The sequence below is a fragment of the Hippichthys cyanospilos genome, chromosome 8 (assembly GCF_059441005.1).
Source record: "Hippichthys cyanospilos isolate Australia breed blue-spotted pipefish chromosome 8, RoL_Hcya_1.0, whole genome shotgun sequence".
NCBI classification, from domain to species: Eukaryota; Metazoa; Chordata; class Actinopteri; order Syngnathiformes; family Syngnathidae; genus Hippichthys; species Hippichthys cyanospilos.
This window is the reverse complement of record NC_142376.1, coordinates 10,367,239-10,389,268: the sequence shown is the minus strand read 5'-3', so window position 1 is coordinate 10,389,268 and position 22,030 is coordinate 10,367,239. Positions and strand designations below refer to the sequence as shown.

Genomic DNA, 22,030 nt, shown 5'->3' with positions numbered 1-22,030 from the left:
TCTAAAAAGTAAGCAGAGCTCCACTGAGTTCTCCGGTTGCACAGATCAATGTTAGAGCTGATCAAATGCACTTAATCGATGACTTGGTGAAGTTGAAAGGGCTTCGTGGGTTTTAGTTTCTTGTGGCTTGTTTCTGGCGTCATAAAGGATTAGAATCTTAAGAAATCCGTCGTCACCATAGGCTAAGGCACTGTAGTTTTAGCCATAACAAACAACAACACAAAAACCCTCTAAACGGCAAAAGCCACAACATTGATGAAACGCCGACAGACAGATGCACTTTATTGTGAAAACTGCTGACCGGAAGTACAACTATTTAATTTCTTCCTAAGTCGCCGAGAAGACCGCGAACACAAAATAGATAGAACACGTGTTGACATACTACGCGGCTTTTTTCTTGACTCCGTCACAGCATTAATATAACAAGTTAAGCGACCAAGACACATTACTCGCATGAAAATAATTTATTAACAACAGTTATCATCCACGCGTAATTTACTACGTTTGGGTGACTCTCAAGTAGCACGCTAAAGCTAACAAGTTACACTATCCTACTGCACAAAGTTGACCAAATAAAACCTAACATACTTTAAAGCTTACGCTTTACATATCGACATTTTTTGTTCTAACTTAAAAGCGCAAACCAGCGATCGTTCCTATTTTTATGCCGGCGTGGTTCGCGGATTTGGGGAATGTCAACGCTTCCATGTGGTATCATGAGACAAGGGTTATCAGGCAGCGATTCCGAAGACGAGGTAACTATTTCTTCTTAAGTAAGCGCTTACTGATTTGAGCTTTATTTTTCTTGAACAACCCCTGTCATTATTTAATTCACATGGTTGTACTTCGTAGATTCAACGTGAACATTGCTGCTATAAAGTTTCATAATGGGCATCCTGAGCAAAGTTATGCTCCCAAGTTTCTTATGTCCTTTTCAAGACAGATTAATGATATTTCAAGATTCTATCGATGATAAATGTTTATTATGCATTATTTAAGATAAATCCCGTCCGAAGTAAGATTGATGCTTATATATTACTTAACCCATTTCAACCCATCGGTCACAAAAGTGTCCATAAAGAAAATACAATTTATGAGGCTCTATAAATTATTTTTCAATCATTTTTCATAAAGTACTGAAATACTACAATGTATAGATGAAAGGTGTGCAATGTCACACGTTTAAAGAATATTGTCACCTGACCAGAGCTGTTTACTTTGTGGTTGCACTTCGAGAGAAAGATGACAGCCTCGAAGCTCCCCACCATTACGTCAACTATTTTACTTTTTATTTATTTATTTTTTAAAGTTCTTGATTATTTCAAAGGATTACCAATAGCATATGATTTGAATGTTTTCATGTCCAGGAAAAAAAAAAACGGGCTTAAATGGGTTAAGATAAATCCCATCTGCAGTAAGATGGATGCTTATTATGTATTATTTAGGATAAATGCCATCTGCAGTAAGATGTCTGTGGCGTTATTTTGTCAGAATACTCATTCGGTTAAAAAGAATGGTTAAACTAAGAAGTGCCATCCTCTTTGCATATATCCGGCAGCGGAGAAACTTCAAAGCCTTTGTTTGGTTGCAGCTGTGAGCGCAGGTGTAGAACGTCGGCTGGTTTTCTTCATGGACAAATTATTTTGGTAGGATTTTCTTTGTGACACTGGTGCCCATAGGAGCGTTTTACCTGCCGCGGCAGAAGATGCTGCAGGCAGCGTGCATGGCCCATCCTTGACGTTTGATGTCAAATGATGCCACCATTCGCACATATGGCACTAAGAATGTGGAATTGAGTTTTTGAGGCCAACGATTGGTGTGGGACTTTGTCACAGCTGATATTGCTTTCCCCTTACTTGGTGCAGATTTTTTGTTTGGTCACAAATTGCTCGTGGACCTGAAAAATAGCCGCCTGGTGGACGCTGGGACTTTTTCCTCGATTGCATATATCCATGATGCAGGGTAGTACAAGGGTCTCTCCAGCTTGCTTCTGGAGTCTCATACCGGATTCAAAGGGGTGGATGAACATAAAACGCTCCAAAATCAGGCTTGATAACGACAAGCCGAATTTTCTGATTGATTATGTAGCCTTTGATTTGATATAGTATGTTTTCATTTTGGCATCAACAGCCCAAGCTACCACTCAATCAGTTCTACCCTTACATCCGATGTGGCTTATGCTGCGGCTTCCTCATTGATGCCACCACCATCACAGAATGCTTGCACACATGTAAGTAGATCCAAAATTATAATTTATAGATTATATTTGCTGTCTTGGTCATCTTCTGATGAAAAACGCCAACAAAGTGATGTAGTACCCATTGCATAAAAGTAACATGGTAAGGATAAATATTTTGGTAACACCACTAATGTTTAATGAGGACAAAGGCTTCACAAAGGATTTTGCTCATCATGTAATACATTATCTGTACACGTGGAGAGTCTTACTAACCTGAACTCAACCTTGCATGCGCATGCATGATAATTTTCTGTGAGGTTAAATTTGTCTTAATACTTGAGCCATCATCAAGAGTCATTGCCATAGTATTGTTATCCTGCTGTTCTTTTTTTTTTCCAGCTGTATCACTGTATCAGATAGTTGAGCATTTCCAGACCCTTTCCATTAGTTTTGCTTGATACTATATCAAATTGCTGCCATAACTATTCACCTGTATTTGAAGTAAATTAATCCAAAATAAAGGTATCCCAATTAAAGTAATTGTTCTCTAACAATTAAGCAAATCTGTATTTACTACTTCACAATAATGAAAGTCTAACTTGGATTTTTGTTGTTGTTGTCTTTCCCTAGTTTGCAAAAGTTGCATTGTGAAGCATTTTTTCTCCACCAACAGGTGTCCGTCATGCACCATTATAGTGCACCAAACACAACCACTTTATAATATCAGGTATTTTTTTTTTGCATTCTAAGATTTGCCCTCATACATAAATATGCATTGAATATATATATATATATATATATATATATATATATATATATATATATATATATATATATATATATATATATATATATATATATATTTTTTTTTTTTTTTTAATATCGTCAGTGAATATTGTGTGTAATTTCTCTCTCGACAGGCCTGACAGGCAACTGCAGGATATTGTGTACAAAATGGTTCCTTTCCTGGAGGAATGTAAGTATAATATACAAGTATGATGCAAGTGTAATAACATGCCTTACATATTTTTTTTAGTTTTACATTAAGGATGCATGTACTTTCAATTTGTTTCAGTTTATTTACCAATGTGTTTTATTTTTTATGCTGCAGTTGAAAAAGAACAAATGTGTAACTTCTACAAAAAACGAGGGCTGGTGATACCTAGATCAGGTAAAGTTGTTTCATAAATGGCAGTATTACAGAATGTGAGACAACATTTTAGTAAAACCCCTATGAAAACTGTTAAGCATTTCAAACAGTTCACGTTGATTCTGTTTGTTGATGGAGTCGCCGTAATGTTGCCTGTTCTTTATTTTCCTTGTGGTAGTCTCCTCTACAGCAACTGTTGGGTTGAAAAAGCCAAAGAAGGAGACCACACCTCAATGTGTGCTCAACATTCCATCTGAGCTCGACACGTCTCTGTTGCTGGACTTTGTTGGGTGAGTTTCCTTGACTTGGGAGTATTGGAGGTGCTGTTGCTCTTTATCATGTACATACATAAAAAATCGTTTTTAACAAGTCCCCTTAAATCATAGGTCTCATACTCCAGTCTTCAATAACCACAATCCTGCATTTTTTTTTTCATTCTACTCTCTCAAACACACAGGCTTCAAATTGATTAAGATAATTTTCAAGATCTTGCAAAGCTTACTGCATTTGAATCTGTGCATGCTTGAGAGAGAAGAATCAAAAACATGCAGGATTGCGGCCCTCGGGGACTGGAGTCAACCTACTGTATGTCTCGGAGCAGATAATACTTGTTCGATCGGAAGTGCCAGCAGATGGTGCTGTTTGTCATCCTGGCAGCCACTGAACAAAACCTGTATTGATTGAAAACTTTCTTTCAGGGCTGAGGAAGGGATAAACAGCTATAAGGTAATCATTTCACATCTTCAGGGCCTGTTCAGAGACTTTGAATCAGCGTTTAAATGCAATTTGCAGATATGCAAACACAAACCAAAAGAGGGTCCTCGGCAATGACTGTCTTCACAAGTTATGAGCGGCATGAGATTTAAGCCCGTGTAATAATAAAGTATACTGTTGAAAAAGCCAGCCCCAATGGTCTCAACTGTGGAATGGCACAGCCTTGACACACTGCTTCCAAACGCGGGTTTATCTAGGTACAGCTGATTGAGCTTACAGTGCCACTAAACTTAATTTGAACTAATAATACACTGGGTTGTCTAACTTCATTAAAAAAAAAAAAAGCCCAGCTTGAAAAAATGTATCCTCCAACTGCTTGTGACTACTTTTTCTGGTGATGGTCATCTCTTGAGAGCAAGGAAAAATAACTGTTGCTATTGCTAGTCGTGTTCATCTACCCATAGGAGAGAACCAAAATGACTAACACAACTCTGAATTGGCGGACACTTCTAGGTCATTTCAGCCAGCTGTATGCGATTTAGGTACGCTGTCGTCATAGGAACCCATCAGTCGTTAACCGAGGACCCCCTGCATAACCCAATGAAACATTTTGATTTGTAGTCTTGTACCTCATTGCTGTCCAGCCACTAGAGAGGCCGTATGTGCGTGTGTCAGGGGAAGCCACCATTCGCCATGTGGAGCTGTTCATCAGGAAGAAGATGGAACTCAGCCCAACTTGCCAGGTGAGTTGGCCAAGCTTGCTAACAAGCTTAATCAGTCTGCAGAGTCACCTTGATCTTGGATGTTGCTTCAGACAAGGTCAGCGCAAAATCTACTTTACTGTCACATGGACCTTGACCAGAGCATTGTAATGCAGAGCTTTAGAGAATGGGACCATTTTTTTTCAGTCATGTGAACAATCACGTTAACAGAGGTTCTTGTTCACTGATTTGAGTTCCAGATCCAAGAATAGTTTCTTTTCTTCTGTGCATATGTATTTGTCCACAAGTGTCAAGGTTGATATATATTTATATATTTTTTTGTGTGTGCTAATACCGGTATGCCTGTAGAATGATAGCCCGAGGAATTTAAAGAGAGCCAAATGCTTGGACGATAACTATAAGTTATAGCCTGGGTACATATGACTGGGTTCTTTTACACTCATTGAGCATTGTGTGATCAGTTTTGCATTCAGATTCAGACAGTGTGTGTTTTGTCGTACTTGAACTAGGATTAGCAGCTTATCTTGATTTCTTGGCCTTAGCGCTTCCTGTTGCGACATATGTAAGGAAGGATGGAGGATTACTAACCCATGGTTAAAAGTCAATGTTACATATGATATTCCTACTAGAACCAATTTTTGTTACCTTGTAATTATCTATCTCCACTTTATCCTCCTATGTTAACATTTTTCCATTGGTTTTAGGAACTCACTCATGTCATCCATTTTAAAATGGATTTTTAAGTTAGGTAGCTCTCATTGGCACTAAGTATGAATGTACTTATTGCCAGCCCGGTAAAAATGGATCTTGTGCATCCAATGGTACTGAATGAGTTAATTTGTGACTTATAGGTAGACGTGGTTTGTGGAGATCATCTCCTGGATCACTATCAGTCACTGAAAGATGTACAGAATTCAATGGGAGCAGAGGCTTTGCAGGTAAGCGTCACCATTTTACCACTACAAACTCTTCTAAAGTGTTTTTTCTGTTATGTGTTTGCACATTTTTACATCCATTTTTGATAAATCACTGCTGGTTGCCTTGCCAAGAATAACAAAAATAAATACACCTTAATGTCACCTGTTTTTTTTTTTTTTTTAAACGAATTCTCTCATTTAGGTTTGTATACACTATGTTATAAGACAATGAGATGATTGAATTCATCTGATTTCAAAGTCATAATGGCCCAATGACGCAAGCTGTAATTGCAAAGTGGCTTGTGGCAAAAACCCTCACCTAAGCTAAAAAAGTGATCTTTTCACCTGGTCCTCACTAAGAGACGCATCACTATAACCAAGGGAAACAAGTTGACATTTAGTCTGCACAGAGAGGTCATTTACTGTATTTGTTTCAGAAGAAACACGGTTCCTTCTTATAATAAAAGACCCGTTATTTTATTGGGTTCACAGGATGGTCTGCTGGTGCTACACTTTGGTTTGGTCTGGTCCTGTCTTTCGTGAAAGGAAAGAATGGATCAATTGATAGAGTTGTACACAATACATCTTGCAAAATGAATGAATAACAAAACTGGAACAAATTACTGGTAGCAGTATTATGCTGTAATTTTATCAAGACTTACTCTTTTTGCTGGACACAACGAGTATACAGTATATTTTTTTATGCTTTGCAGTTCTCGAGCAATGACTTTTGTGCTGTATGTTGTAGCTGATTTTAACATTTGAAAATGTAAATGTCGTTGAAGGAAAACCGCTGCCAAAGATCACTAGATCTGAACTGTCTTAAGAAATAACCCCTTTGTTGCTGAGTCCCCCCCCCCCCCCCCCCCCTCAAAAAAACAAACAAAAACATAAAAAACTTTTTGTTCCAGGTGCACAATCAGCAGACCGGTGAATTATTTTTTTTTTTTTAAATACATCTCTGGGTACAATACATGATGACATTGACTAATGTGAAAAGTAATTTTTTTTATCAGGTTTGATCAAGTACTGTTTGCTCTGTATTTATGATCCCTTTGAATAAAAGAGTGTATTTTTCAATTGATGAAACTTGTATCTGTTTATTCAGGCCTCCATTTTCTGTTTTTCTCCACAGACTATAATGGGGGACATACAGTATTAAAGAAAAAATATTATTAAATTCATTTTGATGCTAAACAACCTAAGTTGTTTAGAAGTCAGCTGTGCTCCATTAAGAGGAAATTGGTCGGTAGTCGCATGAGAGAACAGACGGCACCTAGTCAATCTTTTTATTCTTTTGTGCAAATGAATCACATACACTAGTGAGCAGGTGTTGACTGAGGTGAAATAATGTCATTAAAAGTCATATTTTTTTAACACTTATTCACAACCACTACCACCAAGTATTTCCTGACATCAAGAGCGATGCTAACCAAAAATTACAGCGAAAGCTGCACACAAAATCTGGTGAGTTCTCTACAATTCATGAAAACGCTCTAATCTGAAATGTTTGAGTGACATACAAACAAAAGTATATTTTTGTTTACTAATAAGGGTTTATTTAGTAAGCCACCCCACTTGCAGCACAGAAATGACAAGAATCCTAGAGCATTACTGGTTTATTATTTAACATAAAATACCCAATATTAGTTTGACATTGCCTCATTTACATCTTGATGCAAGCTTCCATTTAAGAAATGTTTTAGAGTCCAAAAATGTTCTACATGTTTCAGACTTATGCACTATTGGAAGAAGGAAATCAGATAAGTTGTTTTGAGAATAACACGTTCCAAATTAAAGCTTCCATAACTCCATAAGCATTAAATGACATAAAGCATGATTTCTGGGGTGTTATTTTGTGCATGTACAGTATGTGATTAGAACATAGGAATTACTGTTTGTGTTATTTGTCTCCCTCCCTGCCCGCGTCCTCGTGTTCAGTTGTTGGAATTGATGTCAGCTTGGTCTTTCTCCTCCTCCTTGAGGCTTTCCTTCTTGGCTCCGTCTTTATCTCGCTGGCTGCTTCTGGGGGAGCCGGCTGGGGCTCGGGCCTGGTAGCTGTAACTGGCGGCTCCGAATGACATTCCTGAGTTAAAGTGAGTTTCTTCGCCTTCCAGCAGCTTCCTTGTAGGATGAAAGGACATATATATTAAAGTCACAGTATGAAATTGATTATATTCTTTAATTAATTTTTTTCAACGTTTTGAGTTTGTTTGCCAGCCAATCTGGGGTTTCCGTTTTTGCACATATTTAAATGCTTTTGTCATGCCCGACCAATTAATGTGCCTGCCGATTATGGCTCATCAAACATCTACAATCATGTCCTCAAGTATTTACAGCAGGTATTTGCATAACCTTGTATCATAAAATATATTTAATACAGTTTGTTGGTAAGGTCATTCTGCAATTGGTCGGGCTCTATTCACTAGGTCACGATTAAGTTTGAAATGTTTTTGATGGCTGGTTGGATATTGCATTGCAGACATTTGGAGTTGATTATTTTGTGCTTCGTTGATAATGTTGTTCATCCTCAAATACCTGAAATGTGATTCACTACGACATTATAGTCACTATAAAGACACGTCTTTATGTTTTTATGCCATTATAACGGCAGCGTTAAGAGGTGGATGAGGTCATATGTGACCACTGAAGGTCAAGGTTTTCAAACTTCAGTAGATGTTTTTACATGTATTATTACCTATTATAGACTTTTTTAATGAATAACTAAACGAATGATCTGCTGCTACTCGCCGCCTAATTTACCTGGCATCATGCTAACAGATATTCAAAATAACTATTAAAGTTACAATCCCTTTTTGCTGTTTTTGGTCATGCTTTAGCCACATTTATCGGTATTATTCTACCCTTGATCATTCATTCATAATATCATAATCATTTTGGTCATGGCAATCCTAATATGCCATCGCCATACCATTTCATGTCTGCCCACCTGTATGCAGCTATCTCAATGTCCAATGCCATCTTGACGTTGAGCAGGTCCTGATATTCTCTCAAGTGCTGGGCCATCTCTCCCTTGAGGTTCCTCAGCTCAGTATCCAGTTGACCAATAGTATCCTGGGTTAGGGTTTAGAGATTTCAAGCGTTAGGATGAAAAGACACTTTATGAAAGGTCACAAAGTTGAGGGGGTACTTTTGTCTTTCAAAAGACAAGCATGACCTTTGAGGCTTACTGACTTTGAACTTCCTTAAATAGCCAGTGAAAACAGATGGCCTTCTTGTATCCAATTTAGCAGCAGTCCGGGTTAATCTAGATACACAGGATCAGTTCACTAAGAACTTTCGCTGTCTAAGCCCGAGTGACTTCCTCACAGAAGTGGTTTTATTTGGAGTTTGTGATGTTGCCCTCGAACGCCAATGCAGCTGGACAGATCCAGATGGTATAAATTAATTCTGAAATACATTTCTGGACCATCATAAGACAATTCTCATACATCAGCTGCCATTGTAAATGGCTAATGATTTTCGTAGAGAAAATGGCCGACAACAGAATGGTCGTGAAGTGCCGACTCGCATTATGATTGGCATCCTTCTAGCTCATTATTGACTGGATATATTTCATATATGATACTTTGGTCATGTAACAAATGGGAATGGATTCTATGCTTTCAATTTAGTGCAAGACGTGAGCATTTTGAAAATGCGGAACAAATTTAGGGTGATAATCACAATGGCATGCATCGGCTATGTCGACAAGCTAATTTCTGTTCAACGTGCCCCTGACATTGACAATTTAGGGATGTTCTAAGCTACTGGAACTCAAGCTGTGACATAATTAATGAGTTTGAACTTCTCAATCCTATTAGTTGGAGACACATGGAAGCAACCTTCACTGCCAGGCTGCTGTATGGTCAGGTTCAAGTGACTGGGATTTTTTTTTTTTTTTTTTTAATATGCTTGAATCACTTAGAGTGTGCAGACAATAAAACGTGTATTTTGGAACGTTTCCATGTTTCAGTAAGTTAAAATACAGCACAAATCAAAAGTTCATAAACGTCTTTATGTTTGAGGTTTTTTTTTCATTATTTAAAAAAATCCTTAATTGTAAATTGCTAGTTAATTCATTTGACATAAAGGAATGTTGATGGAAATATTTGGGTAGCTAAAAATATTAATCAAAATGAATGCTGTCAAATGATTATTTTTTAACTAATTAATAAAAAAAATTCCAATAATGAATTGCAATGAACCACATTTTTAACAGCTGCTTTCTTTAAAGCTTGCAATATATATTTACTGAACTTATTCAATCACAGAGACATATTTTCCTTTTTAATTAAGAGTACAGATATTTATATTCATTTTTGTTTTCCCCCAAATGTTCAAGTGTTTTGCTGAAAGTGCGTTTAAAAATTGTAAATAAAAAGTAATCAATTACTTTAGGTACTAAAGTACTCCAGTAACTTAATTAGAAGGGTAGTTGATTAACTGTATGACAATTACCAAAAGTAATTGATTACTTTACACTCACACATTCATCTAGTATCAGCAAATTTTAGACCATCCCTGCACCCCTGCGTTGATTTTTTTTATTTTCCAATGAGCTGTTGAGCAACCTTTTAACATAAAACTATACGAAATTGTCCATCTTTGCCCGTCACTGTGCCCATGACTCTCTTCTATGTTTGCAAAGTTAGCAGAGTTCAACCGCTACAGGAATACATGTTTAATTTATGTAAAACTTGAGTTAATCTCCAAAGTTAACATTTTAACTGTGACAGCCCTAATCAAAACAGAAAACGTTTTCCAAGTTAGATTCTTCAAAGTGGGCACCTTTTTCTCAGATAACGGCTTTGCATTACTTGGTATTTTCTCAGTCATCTTTAAGATGTGGATGCTTTAGGACTTCTAAGGACCTTCAATTCACCGTGTGCATTTTCAAGAGCTTGAATTTCTTGAGCTTTTGATGTGTTAGTGACCATTCGGATTTGTAGAAGTTTTCCAAGCTCTTGACCGTTTAAATTGGGCGTGTCTAGGACGTGTCTCCCACAATTAGGGAGTTCACTACATTGCATACCTGCAATGCTGCGACCTCGCCATTATGAGCATCTTCCATCTCTGCGATCTGCCTCTCGAGAGACTCGTTGGCCCCCCTCAGGGTCTCGATCTCCAAAGTCTTGGCCTGCAGCTGCCTCCTAAACTCGTTCATCTCCTCCCTGCTCGCCCGCATGGCCTCGTTGCTCCTGGTGGCCTGCTCACTCAGGCTGGCAAACTTGCCCTTGTACCACTCCTCGGCCGATTGCAGATTTTTGGAGGCAATGGACTCATACTGGTTGCGGATCTCTTTCAGGGCTGAGGTGAGGTCGGGTTTGGCGAGTTCCATTTCTACGGAGACTTGTTGCGCCTCCATCAGGCTGCTCAGTTCCTGAATTTCCTCTTCGTGGACTTTGTTTAGGAAGGAGATTTCATCCATCAGCGATTCAACACGGCGCTCCAGATCCAGACGAATGGCCGCAGCGTCATCGACGTCCTTCCGGAAGGAGCGCAAGGTTTGTTCTGTCTCTTCACGGACAGTCAACTCTTCCTCATATTTTACATTGAGTTTCTAAAGGAAGCAAGAGTCACATGTGAGCAAAAAAAAAAAAACTATACAAAACATGAATGAATATGAACACTTCTTGCTTGTAATACTATATATATATATATATATATATATATATATATATATATATATATATATATATATATATATATATATATATATATATATATTTTTTTTTTAATGGTGGAAAGTATGAAAAGGGGGATTTTAGTCTTTTAGTAGTTCTTTCCAAAATTACAGTGGTGGGAATCTTCAACTGTCATGTGAGTCGATAACATTCTGGCGTGATTCTATGAGACGTTTCACGATTGATTCAAAATGATTTATAATTCAAAATGATTTGATTGGCAATGCTTCAACTTTAAGATGTGCAAAGTATCGTCACAATCCACTACTACGACTTGATTGTCTTATTCTGAGTTCGACTGTGTTAAATGCACCGTAGGCAGCAGCTCGCACTAACGCTGGAACACTGGAAATTTGTGCCGTATCATACAATGAAAGCATAATTGACTAGTTGTTTCTTAGAATCCTTAATCAGTGCTTTGATATGATTTTTTGAATGACATTGTGTTGATGTAGGTAGAGACATGATGTTATGGCAATAAAAACTAAGTTGCAAGGAGGAGTAGTCACACGGAGGTCTACAGGATTGATTGTGAATCATAGTAAATTCAAATTTTAATTCTTCTGATTTTTTGGAACACCTCGCAATATAGTTTTAATTTTCGTAATGTTAAATCTTTTTTCTATCATAATTTTTACTGCATTATCTTTATTCAGATTTTCATTCTATAGTGTATTCAGCATGGCTCGACTACTCTTTATCATTTGATGATAGTCATGGGTCATTTTGTACCTGTAGCTCATCTCCAATGTTATTCCTCTCAATCAGGATGCGGTTCTTGTCCCTGTTCAGATCCTCCAACTGGGACCGCAAGTCCCTCATCTCCTGCTGGTAGAGCTGAGCGGCCCGAGAAGGTTCGCTCTGCCTCTGTCGCAGCGTCACCAGCTCGGCCTCCAACACTTTATTCTGCTGCTCCAGGTGTCTGACTTTATCGATGAACATAGCGAAGCGATCATTCAGACCCTGTGCAACAAGACAAATGCCTCCTTGGTACCAGCTGCTCAAGTAAGTGCTTCTGCCACCTCAGTTGAGTCCACAGTAAAAAACAAAACGAAAAAAAAATTCTTATGAAATCACCTACCTGTAGCTGCTCTTTCTCGTTGGTTCTTATTACTTTGAGTTCATTATTGACCACTGCAGCTTGGGTCAAGTCAAGGGAGTCTGTGGCCACAAGAGAGAAGCACGCCGGAGGTTGGCCCAGCCGTCTGTACATGCCCATAGAAGAGGTGCTGCTCCGTGAAACAGCCATGGACCTGAGCCCCGGGGTGACCCGAGGTATGGAGGTGCTCAGACGGGAAGAGGAGGCGGAGAACCTAGAAGAATCCCCGAAAATCTTCCGGTAGGATGATGAAGTGGAGCGGTCTCTGTAGTTCATCTTTACTGTGAGTCCGAGCTCGAAGTGAGAGACTTAGAAGAGATTTGCTGCAGCTTTAAGCAACAGCTACAGGTGGAGCGAACCATTTCATATTTGGGGATAGAATGTTAACACAAAACAAAAGAAAACAAAAGGTTGACCCATGTTCTCTAGTCTTGAAAATAGCAACACCGTTTGAATAGACACATTACATACCCAAAAACATAACCTCGGACATTTCAAAACGTTATCTTATGGTCTGGTAAAAATGGAACTGTCCGTCATTGTGCAGCGCTCACATCAGTACTCTAATTTGGTGTCAAAGCAATACAGGTACAGTCTCAGTCAGTCCCAGTATTTTTTCCTCATTAAAAATTACCTGAATTGTACAATTACACGTAAATGATCAATATTCCAATGAAATACTGATTAAATTTTTTGGTAAACAAAATTGCTCATGAAACATGATGTTTTATCATTTACTTTCTTGAAAGCGGGCACCTTTTGCATATATAACAGCTTTACACAACTTGTTTTCTCAGTCAGTTTTATGATGTGAATGATGCTATATGACCTCTATCTACTTTCAGTTCACAGTTCATAGCGTGACTTTCTTGACCTCATATGCACTTGAGACCATTTGAATTCAAAGTTGTTTAAAAACCTTTGATTTATTCTGCACATATTCTGGACATAAATAAACTCATATTTAAAACTGTATATTTTGCAAAATATAAAAAAAAAATCAAGCATGTCAACTTCCACAATGCTGTCCAAAATCTGCTCAACAATTGAACAGCAGTTAGACAAACTATTCTTCACTTTGGATTTTTATAAATCACTTATTCAACTGTACCTTCAATGTGGCCCTTCCGCCTACAGATGGTGCTCAAGCACTTGCTCTTTTGCCTTGGATGGAAAGTGCCCTATTTTGTTCTCCTTCTTCATTTCATCAGTATTGAAAAATGAACTCTTATTTTCCTACTAATTTTATTTATCTATTTGATTATTTTATGTTTATTCCAAGGTATTACTCAACATCTAAGAAAAATGATTTCTTGAAAAATGCAGTCGATCACAATTTATAATGGGAAATTCGCTGACGAATAAGTTTAAAAACTGTAATCGATTGACTACTGATGTGTATTGTATATCTTTGACATAATTTTTATTTTAAATGATTTATCTTGGTCTCTTATTTGTCAGAGACGTGGCGTTTGAAAACGGTTGGGTAGACTTTATATTCACTGTAGCTTTTCTTGACCGTATTTTTCAATTGATGTGTTTTTAATTAACAGCATAATAGCAACATTACGTTGTTGCCTTATTCTGCATTATTGCAGTTTCATCTGAACGCCAATGGAGGTCAGTACAAGCAGAAGTTTTTCACCATCTGGTTTAACGAACAGCTGCTGTTTGAGCCATTAAAGGGAGCAGGTGGATTATAATGCAAATATCTGAAGAGTAGACAATATGATTGCGAGACAGAGAAGTTGCACATCAGATGAATAAAATCCATGATTTATTCTATTTCGCTTCCTGAATGTGAAATATGGAAACTTCTTGTAGTGTGCGTCGTTAAATTAAGTCTGTAACTGGAGTACTTAGTGCAATAGGTCATCCTTAATACTATAAGTATGCATACAGTAGTGTTTGTCGGGGGGGTGGGGGCACCACCGCCGTGTAGGCGGGGACACGAGGCTCTGACTCAGCTGTGAGTCACCGCGCAGCGTGCCTGCCTGCCACATACAGCCAAAAACTTCTGTGACTCCTGCTGCTTTTAGGTGCAGTTGGAAGAAAAATTGGAACCCTTTGCTCAGCATTTACTGAACAAGCTTGTGCCTTCAAAGGAAAAATGTATTATTTGATATGTTTTACATTAAGATCAACTCATTCACTGTAGTTTATGTCAATTTATGCACCCGGAACGCTTTTTGTCAGCACACCAGTAAAACGACACTTAATAGAAGGCAATCAAGTAAAATATCAAAGTTATTTCACCCCATCATTCTATCAGATTGTGTATCAGTTAAAATGTTACGTTTACAAACTTTTTTCAATTTGAGTTTGAATACTGCATTTGAATACATGACATTCATTGCATACAAACTGTACTGTAGTTAGTGGCTAAAGATAGAAACCTGTGCCATATCTTACGATGACAACTGGCATTTTTTTTGCATCCTTAATCAATGATTGAGTATGATTTTATTCATGGCATCTAGCCACTCCACTAACACTGTTATGAAGGCCAACTTCAAAATAAAACTCTCCTATGGCTACTACAGTGTCATCCATGTACAGGTATTATTTGGCGCGTTTATTTTGATATTGGCCTTTGCCACATGCCGTCGCCATCTGACGTGATGTTGTTCGGCTTCCTTGGTAAGTCTCGCTCGTAGTCACAGGAAAGGAAAAAAAAAGCCTCAATTAGCTTCTTGACAACTAAATATTAGGCAACTTAGATGCAGCAAGGCCGTTTTACACCTTGCAAATGTCATCCATAATGACATATAAAGTTAATGTTATCTTTGTAGATCTTTGAAAACAGCATTTTTTGGCATCTTTTGACTATATATGAAGCATAAGTAAGAGCAAAGACAACACATGGGCAGCTCGAACATCTCATCACCTGTCCACCCATCATGAATCCTCCACCATTAGGGTGTATGATGTCATTGCTGTGACATTGGGTGGAATCTTTCCAGTGGAACATCGGTGCCTTTATTTTGAGCTGAGTGTTCATAATCGTTCCACCCCTGGAGGCACTGACCTCCTTTTCATTATTCACAGTGCCAGCACCTCTCGCTCTTTTTTGCCCCGTTTTGCTTTCAACATGTTCGTGTTACTTCTCTGTGTTCTTCTTTGTGTGTTCCCCAAAAGTCCATAAGTGTGATTGGGTGTGTGAATGGTTGTTCGAATCCCTGAACTGGTGTTCAGGGTGTCCCCGACCTACTGCCCGAAGTCAGCTGGGATAGGTACCAGCCAGCCTGCGACCCTTGTGAGGATAAGCGACTGTCGAAAATGGATGGATACATGCTATACTGAAGAGTATTGCAGAAAAAAAAATGCTTGCAGTGATTTTTTTCCGTATCAAATGACATACTTTTACTTAATTAAACAGGATAACAAAAAATACACCTTATTGCAGTGCATGTGTACAGAAAACGTGGTAGTGCTGTGGGATTAATCCCCGACCATCGTGACAATGTCGAAGCGAGCAAGATACTTAACTCCCACTGCTCCTGATGCTGCACCATTCGTAGTTTGGGGAGTGCTTTGAGTAGCTAAGGTGAAAAGTGCTGTATAATTGAAAGATGATTTACCATAAACATTGCACAAAGGCATGCATGCATACAATGCATCGAGAAAGTCTACACACTGCTGTGCAGATGCCAGTTTTTTGAATTGAAAAAATGAGATGCACCTAAGTCGTTGCATGTGTGCGTTTGTGGTCTTGAGAGATGTGAGAATATCTCAAAAGAAGACAACTTTACGGCACATTGGTTACAACCTTGGGCTGAACCAAAGTAGAAATGTGTAGACGACAGCCTGGTTCTGTGGTGAATTTGCAAAAGATTGTCCAGTGTTTAGACCAGATGAGACGGGATTGAATTAAGATCAGTTAACTTGCTCTACAGTTCCTTCCATTGTGAAGTTAAGTGAAAATGTCACTGCTTCGTTTGTTTGAGTAGTTTTGAGGAAAAAAGCTTGGAGGCCAAGTATTTTTCTTGCAGGTTTGTTTTGGCTCTCGATCAATGCAATGAAGGAGCAAGTCAAAGTAAATATTTAGTAAGCTTAGTTGTTCTTTGCCCCTCTAGCCATTGAGACTACCCAAGATGGAACTTAGATGGTAGATTTGTTGGATTTCGCAGTTTCAATGCCTCAAGCAGGACAGAAACAATATAATGCAAAGCAAGTACATAAGTTAATATTTTGAATTGCTCACAGTAGCTTACTAAGTATTTACTTACCCCCCCTCGCCTTCAAAGTTTTAAGGGGATAATTCAGTTGTTTGCTTTAAAATAATGAAATAATCACAATGTGTGGTATTGTGTTAACCCTTAAAGATGTGTTCTTTGCTCATTTCAAATCATCTAAAATTGGACTCGACCGATCAATCAAGCCAATGATTAAATTGGTCGATTATGGCCCAAACATCAACCAAAAATAATCGTCAATGTGCCTGATAGTTTCCAATTCCTTTTTTTACTTTTTACTTTTATGTACTACTTACTTTTTTTTACAGCTGGTGTAAATAAGTCACACTGTTGTCACTATTACTTATTAATCCAGCCTGAAGAGTTGTTAATTCTTTTGGTCCAAAATGCCCTCACATAATGCCATGACTCCATTGATGTAGAATGGCGAGAAGTGATTTTGTTTTTAGTGCAAGCTAATGAAACATCTAAATGTCTTTTCTTCATATTGGCACCCATAATTAAATGTGAAATGATATCTAAAAATGCCTGAGAATATTCTCTAATCACAGGAAGTTAAGTGGAAGGAATGCCATGACAGTGCCTAAGAGCTCAGCTTTCGAAAGTCACATGACCAAACCGACAAACCAGGTGAGCTGTGATTGGTCGTGGCCTGAACCCTGAGGCACTGTGATGGTTGACAGCACAGCATTGAGTTGGACAAGAACTGGTGCATTTTGTTGTGTAACTGATATTGTACGCAATAATAATCAGAATACAGTACCATGTTTAGACTTGTGGGGACACACAAAATTTTTATTTTATTTTATTTTATTTTTTTAGTTCCTACTGAAATGCACGGAATTGTCATATGTTTTACACAAAACAAAGATTATTTTATTATTCGTCTGGTTTTGCTGTAGAGGAGTTTTACTGTAGTGATTCATTCATTTGATAAATGATTACTTCTCAATGAATTGATTAATTTTGACAGTTTTAAAGAACGTATATATTAAAATGTGTGTAGTAATGTGCAGTCACCTTCTCCTTGCATCTAATTTAGACCAACACATGTTCATTTGTTTTTTTTCCCCCAAATATTTTTGGAGCAGATTGTGGACAAAGGAGTTGGTGTCTGGAAAGGGTGCTGAAGAGGGAAGAAGGGGACGATGGGTGGGAATCCACATGGGATGGCTGATGGGCTGTTTATGGAGGTGAGTTTGAGGGGGCAAAGGTGGGGGGAGGTCGGCTGTGTGTGTGTGCGCACATTCATCTGCATAAGGACATGCATGCACTCGTCTGCCGGTGAGGCCGTGTGTGTGCGGATTGGCTGCTTGTTCATCGGCCACTGTGTGTGTGTGTGTATTCTTTTGTTTTGCTCTGGGTTGCTGGGTGATGGGACCAGCTGGGAGGGCTGAAGCCATTCACTTCCCTTCTGCTACCCTGAAGGCAGCCAGCAGGGAGAGGGAGAAAAGAGGTCGGCAGACTCAAATAACGAAAGAGAAAAGAGAGGGAAAGGGAGCGAGACTTTATGCGTTGATGTTTATATCTCCCCGCAAAAGAGAACGTGAGCGAGGGAGTGATTGCAGCCACAAAATAAAACAATAAGCTGGCGAGAGCTCATGAAGAAGGTATTCATGATGGAAAGTGATGTGATGCTGAACAGTGGGGGTGGTCTTGTGGGGGGTGAGGGAGATGAGTCGTGATGGAGCTGAGGAGCTGACTCAGGCAGTCTGCTTTGGCGTAGGAGGCAAGACGTAATAGATGACCACCTATTTAACAGGATCACAGTAATAAGGTTGTCACAAATATAGCATTCATCTAATTATGAAATCAATATGACAGATTAAACAGTCGATGATAATCAGTATTTTCTTATTAAATTACCATGTTTATTAACAGAGTCTTTTAAATGATTCGGTTTGAGATAACTATATTGATCTCAGAGCGGGTAACGTGTTTGCTGCCTCAATCAGAATTATTGATCTGAATTGGCCCACACATTATTTTGTTATGTGATTATATAACAAAGGAAGAGAAGCTGCTCAAGTTCTGATTGAAAAAGAGAAAATGGGGCATTTTAATGGCGATCGGTGCAGGTTAAGTGTAAAAATACCTCTCTCTTTTCATACAATATTGACAGGCATCCCAAAGTGTTTGAAACTACATGTAGTCTGAACTCATTTTAGCAGGTGCGGAAACTAAGCTTAACACAGAGTGATCCAGTTGAAATTGATAAAATGCACTGGGAAAGAAATAACTTGGATGAATCGGAATAGTAGTTTAAGACCTTTATTCGGTGATGTACCTCCCATACAATATTTTTTCAGCCAAGTGCTAAGCAGTGGAAAACATTTTCGAATGGAAAAAAAAAGTCACCTCTGTGATCCTTTGAAATTCAACTGCAATAAGTTGCTTAATGTTTGAATTAATTAGCTCTTAATTTGAAAAGAAAATGTGCTGTTCTTGTCACAGCATTAAAAAGCATTATAACGCATACCTGAAGAAACACAGTTAAAATCTCACATATCAACTGAAGTGCCTTTACGTCCACAAGCATCGATGCAGTTTGAACTGCTGTTGTTACAAAAGAATTTCTTGTGCTTATAGCCACACACGCAAAGACACAAAACACCACTGATCATGAAAACAAGTAATAAACAAACAGCAAACTAATAAATAAACAGTATGAAAATAAATAAAAGCTATGCACAAGGAAGAATAGTTCAGTGTCCTTGTGGTTTAGAAAGAAGAAGAGCACTGGTATCATAAAGTTGCTCGAGGATGGGAAAAAAGAGAGAAAGATGGCAAAGCAACTAAACTGTCGCTGCAGGCTCCTGAACTGCTGCGACTGCTTCCTTGTTCCTGACATGAGTCGGCACAAGATTAATGACCTTCCTGTTTTCAACTCTAGTATCTCCAACGCGACAGTTTTTGAAGTGCATTTCCAAAACTCCAAATAACAAAAGTTTTGGAGGGAAGTAAAGCAAGGGTGCAAATACACTTACTTGTATAAAAAAACACCAGCAAATGTTTTGTTTTTACTGATATTCATTCTTTCCATTGCAAAAACTAATAACAGTACCGATCTGTCCCCAGTAGTCACCTCTTACCGTAATAAAAGACTGCAATCCTCATATTGTTCTTCTAATATTCAGATAAGTTATGTGAATCCATAGCCTCATTTGCAAATTAACTGAGCCAAATCTCTATTGTGATTGTACTTACAAATGGCGTACAGTTTGTTTTTGACAATTCCAAACAATTGTCGCTTATGTGGATCTCCTAAACTGCTTCTAAACTGCTCACTACTTGTGACATTCCTGTTTATTTAAAAAAAAACAGAACACTCTTTCTATAGATAATAATTTTGTCATGATTTGTTTTTAGCAAAAAGCATAAAAGCCCCAAAAGTTGAAACTAAACTGGAGGGACAAAAAAAAAAGTTATTACCGATAAGCCGTTGCAAAAGTGAATGTGTAAGACAACCTATTTCCCGTAAGTCACGTGACTGGAGGTTGAACATTCCCTTGAGTAAACATACTCTCTCTCGCTCTCTCGCTCTCTCTCTCTCTCTCTCTCTCTCTCTCTCTCTCTCTCTCCCTCTATCTCTATTTCTCTCTTTCTCGTTTCCTGTTCATGTTGCACTAAGCAAACTGAGATCTTTATCTCGTAATTTCTGCAAAGTATTCCAATTACTCACAAGTCTCTTTATTTCAAATCTAGCAATTGGTCAAATGAATTAAGCATGAATAAATTAGTGTTGTGGACTGTTTTTAACAGCTGTTACACATGACTGCTGTATATTAGACAACTTAGACATTGATTGATATGTTTCCAACACTTCTTTGATAGCTGTGCAGCATTGTGATTGACAAATTGGGATATGTCAGGTGTGTGATAGATAGACAAAACAATTTTGAGGTTTCAGATATTTTAAGTTTGGGCCTTTTAAGGTTTTCTTCTGGTGTATTTAGTTGACACTAGGCGAAATACAGATGATTTGAAGTACTCATCATACAGTATCTTCCTTCTTTGTGTTTTCTTTTGAAGTGTATTTAACCAAGTTTCTATATATTTAAAGTGTGCTGGAATAATATTAAAAGAACCATTTTTATATGATCACTGTATTAGCCGACTGAGCAAAGGAGCGTATTTCCATGCTGCTTTGACATCTGTGCAAAACTAAACAAGATATTATATAAACTTAACACAGCCCTACTTGTGTCTGCTTTTAAAGTTGACTGCAGTTGATACATGCCTGGGGTAGCTTGGAAATCACAAGTTTCATTTGTAAATGCTGTCATAACAACTATATTCTATTTCACGATGCCTATTTAATCGGGGCTGATCTATGCTGGCATGCATGTAAATCTAAGTCATTTTGGTATGACAAAACTGTTAAAATTTATTAATTTATTAATTTTGACTGCACCTCTAGAAACACAGCCATCGCTTATTATGGGAGGGGCAAGAGGGATGTCATGGAAAGATCAGAAATGAGAAACAAGTACATGTAGTACTACAACTGTCAAGCAGTTCAACTAGGAACACATAGTGAGGTATGAGAAAAATGACCAAAAAAATGACAGAGCTATTCATCGCCCATTTGTGAATGCAGTGCAACATTACTTGCTTGTTTTCATCCAAAGACTTAAAAAAAAAAACACTCTTTTGTGTTTATTGGTTTTATTCCTAGCATTGCACAGTTATTGAAAAAAAATGTGAATCTCCATAGGCATAATGCCAACCCAATAAATGAGTGTTCATGCTATAGTGGTTGCAGGAAATTTTATAGTTTGTGGGTAGATTTGATTCAAGGGGAAACACCAAAGAAGTTTTTCTGACTTCTACTTCCTCTTTTCTGAAGTTTGTGAGTCTAGGTATTTTACTAAAAGTGAGGAAGTGTTATTTTATTTGGGAGAAGGGAGGTTATGTGGGGATAAAATGTCATATAGACATTTTATAGCTTTGTGTAACACTGACGATGAAAGCTTTGATGGGTGTTAAAGAGTCCGCCCGTCTGTTTTTTTTTTTAAATCAATCATAATGGTCGAAAGAGAAAATTTAGGGTAAAAAGATGTATTGTAGAAAGATAGAGGAAAATGAGTGATCAAGAGAGTGGGAATGAAAGCAGATGGGCGGTTTGGGGGATAACCCCGAACCCCAGCCGGACTCCCTGCCCCTCCTTCTTCTTTCCACCCCCAACATCTCCCTCAATGCTGGCTTGTGACACACCCTGTTTTATAGCATATGATTATCTGGTCCTCTTCACACATAATCTCATAATCTTGCACACAATTTTTTGGACTTGTGTCTTTGTTTTTGATGTCATGCAAAAGTGGTTCAAGAAAATTAAGAAAAAATATGCATAGTAATGACAAATG

At 38.1% G+C, this 22,030-nt stretch overlaps 2 protein-coding genes across 2 annotated transcripts; one reads left to right on the top strand and one right to left on the bottom strand.

Moving 5' to 3' along the window:
• Nucleotides 1-233: 233 nt before the first annotated feature.
• pcgf6 (polycomb group ring finger 6) lies at nucleotides 234-6,654 on the top strand. Its single transcript, XM_088421617.1, has 10 exons — nucleotides 234-755; nucleotides 2,131-2,230; nucleotides 2,810-2,906; nucleotides 3,100-3,155; nucleotides 3,291-3,350; nucleotides 3,508-3,619; nucleotides 4,028-4,055; nucleotides 4,688-4,786; nucleotides 5,617-5,703; nucleotides 6,175-6,654. Exons 1-10 carry the CDS (start codon nucleotides 693-695, stop codon nucleotides 6,223-6,225), a joined length of 753 nt encoding a protein of 250 aa, XP_088277743.1. The 5' UTR covers nucleotides 234-692; the 3' UTR covers nucleotides 6,226-6,654.
• A 303-nt stretch (nucleotides 6,655-6,957) lies between these two features.
• On the bottom strand, nucleotides 6,958-12,788 carry LOC148420107 (alpha-internexin-like). Its single transcript, XM_088422108.1, has 5 exons — nucleotides 12,451-12,788; nucleotides 12,102-12,332; nucleotides 10,718-11,245; nucleotides 8,633-8,757; nucleotides 6,958-7,806 (listed from the first exon to the last, which is right to left on the bottom strand). Exons 1-5 carry the CDS (start codon nucleotides 12,742-12,744, stop codon nucleotides 7,620-7,622), a joined length of 1,365 nt encoding a protein of 454 aa, XP_088278234.1. The 5' UTR covers nucleotides 12,745-12,788; the 3' UTR covers nucleotides 6,958-7,619.
• Nucleotides 12,789-22,030: the final 9,242 nt, after the last annotated feature.

Coding starts and splice junctions, on each gene's coding strand:
- pcgf6 (XM_088421617.1), top strand. CDS start 693: ATGTCAACGCTTCCATGTGGTATCATGAGACAAGGGTTATCAGGCAGC. Junction 2,231..2,809: donor CACAGAATGCTTGCACACAT/GTAAGTAGATCC, acceptor GTCTTTCCCTAG/TTTGCAAAAGTTGCATTGTG. Junction 3,620..4,027: donor CTGTTGCTGGACTTTGTTGG/GTGAGTTTCCTT, acceptor ACTTTCTTTCAG/GGCTGAGGAAGGGATAAACA.
- LOC148420107 (XM_088422108.1), bottom strand. CDS start 12,744: ATGAACTACAGAGACCGCTCCACTTCATCATCCTACCGGAAGATTTTC. Junction 8,758..10,717: donor GCGAGGTCGCAGCATTGCAG/GTATGCAATGTA, acceptor ACCCTAACCCAG/GATACTATTGGTCAACTGGA. Junction 7,807..8,632: donor ATTGAGATAGCTGCATACAG/GTGGGCAGACAT, acceptor TCATCCTACAAG/GAAGCTGCTGGAAGGCGAAG.